This window comes from Arvicola amphibius, chromosome 6, assembly GCF_903992535.2.
Source record: "Arvicola amphibius chromosome 6, mArvAmp1.2, whole genome shotgun sequence".
NCBI classification, from domain to species: Eukaryota; Metazoa; Chordata; class Mammalia; order Rodentia; family Cricetidae; genus Arvicola; species Arvicola amphibius.
The window spans coordinates 35,655,352-35,665,405 of NC_052052.2; the positions used below are offsets into that span (position 1 = coordinate 35,655,352).

The 10,054-nt window shown below is 49.1% G+C and overlaps 1 protein-coding gene across 1 annotated transcript; it reads left to right on the forward strand.

Moving 5' to 3' along the window:
• Positions 1 to 1,744: 1,744 nt before the first annotated feature.
• Positions 1,745 to 2,596, forward strand: Foxe3 (forkhead box E3). Its single transcript, XM_038332323.1, has one exon. The coding sequence runs from the start codon at positions 1,745 to 1,747 to the stop codon at positions 2,594 to 2,596; it is 852 nt and encodes a 283-aa protein (XP_038188251.1).
• The last annotated feature ends 7,458 nt before the right edge of the window (positions 2,597 to 10,054 follow it).

Below are 10,054 nucleotides of genomic sequence, written 5' to 3' on the forward strand. Positions count from 1 at the left end.
TCTGAAGTCTTTCTTTCCTCTTTTGTGTGTGTACATCATGTAAATGATGTGTATATGTGTAGGAGTGTGTGTGTGTGTGTGTGTGTTGTGTGGAGGCAGAAACAATCTCACGTGTCAGTCCTTACCTTCTACAGGGTCTCTTGCTCACCACTGCTTACTGTAAGCAAGCTGGCCCACCGGTTCTGCGGATTCTCTTTTCTACCTCCTATCTTACCATTCAAGTCTTGGGACTACTGAGGCGCTGCTGAGCCCAGCTTCAGGTGGGGACTGAGTTTCTGAGGGCGGGGCTTCACATTTGCATGTCAAGTGCTTCAATCAGCAAGCAGTCCCCCAGCTGGTTGCTTAGTTTTGAGATGGAGTGTCAAGGTACAGCCTAGCCTAGCCTTTACGTGGCATCGGTCTCTCGGTGCTGGGATAACGTGTGTGCTATCACAGTTGACTAAAGCTTCCACTGTAAAGGGATGGGGTTCGAAGAGTGGTGATGGGTTTTACTCCCGCCCTGCTGCTATTAGCTGTGTGAGGCTAGGTAGACTACTTAACCTCTCAGAGCTTTGCTTTCTGCAGTCAAGAAATGGGATAAGAGTATCTATCTCCCAGGGAAGCTCAAATGCCAGTGAAATAAAGTCTTCACCAAATACAAAATCCTAAGCAGTGGTGACGGTGATGTCACCAGCTGAGAGTACAGCTAAGAGGGGAGCCCTTGAGCTCCATGTCTGAGTTCGGATTTCGACATTCTAGGCTACGGATCACCTGAAGCTAGCTTTGGTCATTTGGAGGGGAGTAAGGCATACTCCGTCAGCGGTGGAGTCTGGAGAGCCAAACTTTCTCAGGGGTTGACTGTACTCACAAGACCTTGACAGTAAGAGCCTCTGGAACTTAGCCTAGCAACCCTTCACTTGCCTCTCTGGTCCCGGCTCCACCTCCACTTCGATTGATCTTGTCTGTCTGTCTGCTTTAAGAGAAGGCTTCTTCACCCTTTGCCTCCCTGTGTGTGGTGGTGGAGGATGGTACTTTAACAAAACTCTTCCATCTCTCCATCCCAATGATAGTGTCTGCATCAGAAAGACGCTCCTTCAGCCCTTCCCTCTGTGGAAGCATTTGGGGGTATGTGCCTTTGGAGGGGCTCTTTAAAACAGGTGGAGCACTTTTTACCATTTTATATCTTCAAAGAAAGTTCACAAGGTCTGGCTGGAGTCAGGGATATCGTCCCGTGCAACAAAGGTAGCCTGTGCTATCCTCTGTCACCCATGCTCTAGTTCTCTACTGCCCAAAAGTAGCTGGATACCTCCCCGATCAGCCACATAAGGTGCTGAGGGTTAGCAGAGATGGTTGGAACAGGGAATGGGAGCACAGGGGAGGGTGAGGGGTATCTGACCGCTGGAAGGCACAAAATAGGGAGAGGGCAACAGAGTGTGCTGAATGGGTGGATTTGTGATTGGGATTGACCCAAAGGGGCGGCGGTAATAGGAGCAGAGCGACCAAATACCACGGAGTGGGGATGGGACCGAGACTGACTCAGGGATGAGGCAGGGTCTGAGAAAATTGACCCAAAGGGACTAGACCAAGGGAGGGGGGGAAACAGAGGTGGGCTGCTAGCCCGGGAAGGGGGCTGGGAAAGCAAATTAGAGGGCAGATCCCAGTCCTCTCCTCGGGAGGTGGGGGTGTGTTGTCCATATAAGGCGAACTGCGACCCCTGCTCTCCTGGAGCTGGGGCAGGAGCTCCGCATCCCTAGGACCCCCGCACATGGACGCGCACGTCGCTTTCTCGGGCTTCCCGGCTCTGCCCTCGGTCTCGCCGTCGGGGCCACAGCCGTCGCCGCTAGCCGGAGCCGAGCAGGGGCGCGAACCCGAGGAGGTGACGAGCGGCGGGGACGTGGAGGCCACGGGCGCGCCGGGCCCAGGGAGGAGGCGCCGGCGGCCGCTGCAGCGCGGGAAGCCGCCCTATTCGTACATCGCGCTCATCGCCATGGCCCTGGCACACGCTCCGGGCCGCCGCCTCACGCTGGCCGCCATCTACCGCTTCATCACCGAGCGCTTCGCCTTTTACCGCGACAGCCCGCGCAAGTGGCAGAACAGCATCCGTCACAACCTCACCCTCAACGACTGCTTCGTCAAGGTGCCGCGCGAGCCGGGCAACCCAGGCAAAGGCAACTACTGGACGCTCGACCCCGCGGCAGCCGACATGTTCGACAACGGCAGCTTCCTGCGGCGCCGCAAGCGCTTCAAGCGCGCCGAGCTGCCCGCGCCGCCGCCGCCGCCGCCGCCCTTCCCCTACGCGCCCTTCCCGCCCGCGCCCGCGTCGCCCGCGCGTCTCTTCCGCCTGGACAGCCTGCTGGGCCTGCAGCCCGAGCCTCCGGGGCCCGTGGCGTCCGAGCCGCTCTGCTGCGCCGCCCCCGACGCCGCCTTCCCGCCCTGTGCCGCCGCCTCGCCGCCGCTTTACTCTGCTGCGCCCGAGCGCCTGGGGCTGCCCGCGCCGCTGGCCGCCGAGCCTCTCCTGACCTTGGCCGGACCGGCGGGCGCGCTCGGGCCGCTCAGCCCCGGGGACACCTACCTGAGACAGCCGGCCTTCGCGCCGGGCCTGGAGCGCTACCTGTGAGCCGCTGTCCCCGGCGGGAGTACCTGGCCGCGCCTCCAGCCCCGCCCGAAGCAGAGCGCGCTTGGCTCTGGGGCACACACTCTGCGTGGTGCTCTCTGCTGAGTCCCCTTGCCTTGCCTCGGGCTGAACCTTCCTTGCCTTCCTCCAGCCCTGGGGAACACTCTGACCCTCTCACCACGGAACTGAAGCGTCCTCTCCAATCTGAGGCCTTCACTCCTCCCTCTTCTTGTACGCCCCACCTATGCACCCCCCACAGTGGCAAGTCCCATGCTCTGGAGCTGGACGGTCACCAGTGGGGCCTTTAGCCCCAAGAGTTCCAGTCTGGAAGCTTTTGTCTCAAGCCACCTCCTCGACCTCTAATGTTTTGCCAACGTCAGAGGTCAGACTCCTGGGTTTATTACTTCCACACCATCTTCCACCATTTACCAACAAGCTTGACAAGTTTGTCCCCCTACCCTGCCCTTGATCTCTTACTGAGCCCCTCTCCCACACAGACACACCTGGCTGCTCTGTTCCAGGTTCTGAGGACAGTTTTTCAGGCCTTTCTAGGTTACAGCACCAGGGGCTCCTGACTGAATGCGGGGGGGGGGGGGGGGGGGGTGGGGTGGGATTAATGGGCCTCTGTGACTGCCTGGCCCGGTGGAAAGCACAGAACTGATCTGGTTGTTGCTATTTTCCAATCAAAGCTAGTTTAATTAAAAAAACAAAGAAACCTTTGGGTTTGTTGTGTTGGCTGGTAACTTGGGGAGTGGCTGGGAAGGACGGTGGGGGAGGTTTTTCTCTTGGGATTGACATTACTTGAATCTCCTTCCGAGTCCTCAGTCTCCTGAAATAGGATCCAGGAGGATAACTGTGCACGCAGCCAGCCTGGACAAAGTCTGCCACCTGCATCCCGCAGATGGTAGAGATGAAATGTGTGGACGGGTGAATGAATGAATTTAGAAAGCCAGTTGCCTGATATTTGAGACCATTCCCAATGCAAAAAATAAGGGAGCACATTAACTTTCATTAATCTAATCATTTCTCAGCAAAGTGAAGTGTCCCTTCTTCAAAATGGGGTCCACGGACCTTGATAAAGAAATGCTAGAAACGCAGGGTTTCAGGCCCCAGTGCAGACCTATTGAATCATCACATTCTGCATTTTAATAACACCCTCAGGTGATTCGGGCACACTATGCTGGAGGAGAGGCAATGGCCCAGACTTTGGCCTCAACCTGAAAGACAAAAACTCCCTGCTCCAATGGAGAAACTAAGTCACACCTTCCATTTGTGTTCCCTGTTGGATTGGGCATCAGCTTTGACTGAATTGATTCACCATATGCCCAGCACCAAGGACAGGGCAGCAACATCGCTGCCTCAAAGGTTGAAGGGTGAGCTAGGGACTTGGCTGGTGACCTTGTCCTGGTCTCTGTCTGGTGCTGAGCAAAAGCTGCACTTTTCCAAGATTTCCACTTCAGCTCCCAGCTTAGTAGATCTTGACTTGGGGTAGGGAAGGGCAGAAGAGAGGATAATGTGTCACAAACCCAAGGTGACTGATTGTCTTATGGGAAATGCCTGAGGTTCATCTCCTAGACACCAGTGTTTGAGGTTACAGGTGATGGAAGGTGAGGGTGGCTAGTGAGCAGCTAGCTCATAGGAGAAAGGCGCATGGGAATCTGAGAAGGCAAGAAGGCCCTTTAAAAATATTATAGTTTATTATTATTATTATTATCATTATCATTATTATTATAAAAGTGGTGCCTTCTCCTAGCTTTAACTGCTTTGAGCTAGGGTCTGAATCAATTTGCCTGGTGCATTGAGGCCCTGATTATCTGGACTGACTGACTGGACAACTGAACCCCTTAGTGTCTAATACTGTCTGCCTTAGTGAATACTGACTATTTTGGCACTTTCTTATCCATTCTTATTTGCCATTCTCAAAGTGATTTGTGAGGGCATGGGAAGGAGAATGAGGTGGAAGTGGAGGTAATTTCTCTGTTCCTCACCTGAGAAAACTTGTCCACCCTGGGCCCCGCAGGCAGCAGGAAATCCAGCTTTGGTTCTCTGAGAAGGGTGCTCCACAAAGATCAGAATGCTGATTTTCTTCTGCTTCAAATGGTGTGGCTGCCCAGCTCCCTGCCTCCAAGCATCTGTTCATAAATGCCTCCTCGATTCAGGACACCTCCGGGGAAGGGAAGACCCCACTCGCCACCCTGAAGCCAAAAAATGCTCCCTTGGCTCTGAATTCTGTTCTTTTCTTTTTGTAGACTGGGTTTCTCTATGTAGCCCTAGCTGTGCTAGGACTTGCTATGTAGACAGGCTGGCCTTGAACTCAGAGATGTGCCTGCCTCTGCCTCCCAGGTACTGGGATTTAAGGCATACATGCACCACCATGCCTGGCTCTGAATCCCATTGTTACCACTGTAGAGACATCTCAGTGCCCAGGATTTGAGGGCACTCAGGAAAATGCTAGCAAGGTCAGTGTGGAACTGGAAACCCAGAAAAACTTATTTTCTGTTTCTTTCCCCTTTTCTTTTCTTTCCTTTCCTTTTTCTTTTGGACAGGATCTCTATTCAACAGCATCATGGGTATGCTATGCCCAATAGAGATACAAACAAGAAAACTTGCGCATGTCTTCAGAGAGTTTACAGTTCGGAAAGTCATATGTCAAGTGCCCTAAATTTTTAACATTTTGGCAGATATGAAAAAACTAGAAGGTAACCCAGCTCTCCCATTAAGAAGCCCTGGAGATGGGCTGGGAGATGGCTCGTCATCCTACGCAAGCATGGGGACCTGAGCTGGGGTCACCAGTATCACTTTGCTGGCTCACACGCCTCAGCCCAGCTCTGTGAGGCAGACAGTTAGATCCTGGGACCTCACTGCTTGGTCAGTCTGATGAAACCGGAGCTCCTTTTCACTGAGGGACCCTGTCTCATTAAGGCAGGTGGGCCTGGAGAGATGGCTTAGTGATTAAGAGCACTGACTACTCTTCCAGAGGACTCCAGTTCCATTCCCAACACCCGCATGGTGGCTCACAATGTCTGTAACTCCAGTTCCAGGGGGTATGATGCCCTCTTCTGGCCTCCTTGGGCACTAGGCATGTACATGGTGCACAGACAAGTATGCAGGCTAAACATTCAAACACGTAAATTAAAACTTTTTTTTTCAAAAGAAAAACAATGTTAGAAGCTAGAGCTGTAGAGATAGCTCAACAATTAACAGCATTTTCTGGTCTTGGAGAGTACCTGGGTTCAGATCCCAGCAGCCATATGGTGGCTCACAATTGTCTGTAACTTCAGTTCCAGGGGATCTGATACTTTATTTTAACCTCTTTGGGCACCAGATATGCAAGTGGTATCCGTATATACATATAGGCAAAAATACTCATACACATCAAAAATTAAAAAGAAAATCAGAAGTCATTTTAATCTGAAGGCATACTTTAGTGTTTATTTTTATACCTTTAACTTAGGTTTTGTTCAACTGAAATACGCACATCATGTTACAAGTCAAATAGCAATCAAAAGCTCACAATTGGTGTCTCTTTCACTGCCCTTAAAAACTCTGCATCTGACCCTACGAGCAATAACTCCAGTGCAGTTCTCCAAGTTCAGTCCTAATTCATTTGTTTTGTAAAGTATTTCCATGTTTATGTTCCTCTCTTGAGACAGGAATGAATGCCTTTTCCTCGTTCTTCTTTTTGTGGTGCTGGGAATCAAATCGAGGCCTTGAGCAGCATGTCAATCAAGTGCTCTGTCACTGAAAGTCCACCTCGGCTCTAATGATTAACTTTCATTTACCTCTGAAATCTTCTCCCTACTATTGCCACCAAATCACTAGCTTTGGGTTAAATTCGTCTTTATAATAACATTTATTTAATTACTTTGTATACTGTATACACTGTGTTATCTGATAAACCACGAGTATACAATGTTCACTTTTGTGCGTCCCATGTTTTAATTTTTCCAGCATCTGTCTTTTTGTTTTCATTTACTCATTTCCTATCTACTGCTAAATCTCCCCCTCCCTTTCCAATATTACAATTTTCACGAGATCAAATGTATGAGAAAATTCATCACTGTTTTTTGCTGCATGTCTGCCCTCCTAGGGGCAACTCTCCCACATTTCGCTGTCTTCTGGCTCCAGTCTGGACTGGTGGTTCTCCATGTCTGCTATACAGATGTTGCTCGGGAGTTTCTTTTTGCCATTCCTTCATCTCTGTCCTGTGTTGCATCTTCTGTTTCCTGGATTCCGTATCATCCGTTTTCTTTGTTTATTTCCTTGTTCCAGTAGAGGTAAATTGTTTTGGAAACCACATATCTGAAACTAAGATGATTATTTTAACATGAAAAGCTAAATATGCACTTTGACAGTGAAATAGTTGAGTCAGAGCTCTGTTCTGTAGACTTTCCCTGGGGGAGGGCATAGGGAACGAGAGAATTGGAGCTACTTCCTCAGTTTAGTATGTGTTACCATCAAAGAAGCTGGGAAGGTAGCTCAGCATGCTGGTGTTTGGACAGGAAGATGAACCATTGATAATTCTTTATTTCTTTACTATTATTGTGTGTGAGAGAGATGTATATGTGTGAGTGCTATTGTGTGTGTGCCACGGTGTGTGCATATGTCTTAGTGTGCATGTGCAGATCAGGGGACAATTTTTGGAAGTCAGTTTTCTCCTTCCATCATAGGTTCTGGGGAATCAAACTCAGGTTATCGGGTTTTCATGGCAAGCCCTTCACCCACTGAGCCGTGTTGCTCACTTGAGAAGGAGCTGAGAGAAAAGGCACTCAGACAGAGATGCCTCCTGATCTAGGAGAACCTGAAATGTGGGGAAGATGGCTTGGACTTAGGATGGTGTCAAACTAATTTGAGGGCCTGTAGACTGAGCTCAAAAAAGAAGCCAACATTATTATCCTTGCACGTGGAAAACTGAGTACACAGGAAAGCGACACCCGTGGCCATGGCCTGACAGTCCTGTCAACAGAAGCCCCTTCAGGCAATTGTCAGATCGCTGGATGTAATTCAGATTTACCTAAGGAAGAATAATGAGCAAAATGGAGGGCCCTCCTCTGGTATGACTGGGTTACAGAAGCTCACGGGAAGTACCTTGCTGCTCTGGGAGCTGCTAATATTATGGAACAGGGAGGATTTTTGCAAGATACAGGGGTTCATATAGTACACTTTTAAATGAAAACAATCCCATGGCTTACAAAACAATTGAAAACTTACTTAAATAAATAACACTTAGGCTAGAAGAGAGTTAATATTACAGACTACTTATGAGTTTATAAATTGAAAACCATACATTTATAAAAGTGGACTTTTAAATCCTTAAGCCAAACTAATGCTCAGAAAAACTTTTGTAACCACAAGCTATGTAAATGGTGCTAGAGGAGATCTGAGGCAAGACCAGGAGACACTTAAAAGGCTATTACAGGAAAAGATGCTTGGGGCAGGGGGAGAAAAGCAGATGTACAAAGCCACAGAAAGAACTGACCACTGACTAAAGTCTGGATTGATTAATATAGGGGGGCTTCTAGGCTTAGTAGATCTACGAGCACAGCAAATAAACCCTTCAGAGGCAGTTCCTCAAATGCACCCCCCCCCCAGAACACACCTAGGCTGACTTACCTGTAAATGCTGCCAAACCACCAAGAAATCTATTTTTTCTAGAGATATAAATTGTTCCAGAATACAGAAGCAATGAAAGCTATCCCAATTCAATCTACTTTATGAGGTTATGAAAGCCTAATAAAGTTGGGTGCGGTGGCATGTGTCTTTAATGCCAGCAGAGGTAGGTGGACCTCTATGAGTTCAAGGCTAGTTTGGTCCACAAAGTGAGTTCCAGGCCAGCCAAGGCTACATAGAAAGATCCTGCATTAAAAAAAAGAAGCACCATGAGGAAAAAAAAATAAAAAAAAGAAGCAAAAACAAAAACCCGAACAAATATTATGTAAACTTAAAGTTATCTAACCTCACTTATGAAAGATACAAAATCCCCACAACAAAATTCCAGCAAATTCACTTAGAATTATTAGCTTCCTCTTATTGATATTTTGTATTTATTATATGTGTGTGTGTATTTATGTGTGTGTGTGTATTGTGGTGTGTGCATGAGTGCAGATGCCCAAAGAGGGGGGAGAGAGTCAGATCCCCTGGGGCTACGGTTGTAAGGGGGCTGTGAGCCATCTGGTGAGGGTTTTGGAAATCAAACCCAGGTCCTCTGGAAGACTAGTATATGCTTTTGCTCAATGAGCCACTTCTCCAGCTTCCTTTTATAAGTGCTATAGATCATTCCCTTTTATAAATTAGGAAACTGAAGTTTCTAAAAGTTAAGTCATTTACCCAGGTCAAGCCACAGAGTGACTAATGTGACTGATTCAGGACTTCCTGCAGGTCTGCTTAACTCCAAGGCCAATCTTCTTCCTCTGAGGAAGAATTGAGTGGAAGTGAAAATTTGGACGGAAAGCCCCAGCCACCAGTACCATTCCTCAGCTCACCCCGTGTCCCCTCCCCAGTACCCACTCCTAGTTTGAATCTTGAAAGGCGTCATTTCAAGCCAAGTGGCAGGTTTTATATTTCTCTTTGCTTGACTCATTTTCAATTCCCATCTTTCTCCAGGTTGCTTCCTCTGCTTGTCTCCCCCCCCCCCCCCCCCACTACTGGTCTCCTTCCTCTTCCCCACCAGGTTTATGGGGACAAAAGCGCCACCTGTTGGCCATGTTGTATGCACTTATCTGAGGTAGGAAATTAATTGGAATGAAGCCAGGATTTCCCTCTTGGATGCCATACTAGCATGATGGGGACCAGGTCCTTGCTCCAGTCTGAACCCCACTTTTTTGGTATGGAATAGGAAACTGACTGTGGTTCCCACGTTTTCTAAGAATCCCAGCCAGATCTCCAACTTCCTCTCCACTTCCTCTTGGCAGCGCTTGGCAGCTGCTGCACTGCTCTACTTGGAGTGAGGGCGGGATGTGTCGTTCTAGGTACACAGAAATGCCCTGCGCTGTGAGAGGGAAACTGAGGAAAAAGTGCTAGGCTGAGGCAGAAAACGATTCAGATGCCCAGTCAAGTTTTTCACTTTCCTTGCTCTCATAGGAATTCTTAATTCCCCCTAACTCTCAGATTGGGCCAGGCTCTGTCCTGCTCCACAGCTGAGACCTCAGGGACAAATCAGATACTGTCCCAGCTTACAGTCTGGCAGGCAGTCACACAGCGTGCCAAGTGCTTCACATGACCAGAGAGCTGGGACATAACCTGGCCACTCACTCATCTTGAGACTCTACCATGACCTCCTCCTAAGCCTCCTATGAAAACAGGAAGAATGTACCCAGTTCTCTTTGCCATGCGATGACGGCCTTTGTATTGGCAGGTGAGGGTTTTCTGCTCTGTGTCAAATGAGGTGAGGACTGGTGACATGGCTCGGTGGGTGAAAACACTTGCCACCAAGTCTAATGACCTGAGCTCAACCCTTGGGAG

What these genes read in the sequence shown, in the direction of transcription:
- Foxe3 (XM_038332323.1), top strand. Translation starts at nt 1,745, where the DNA reads ATGGACGCGCACGTCGCTTTCTCGGGCTTCCCGGCTCTGCCCTCGGTC.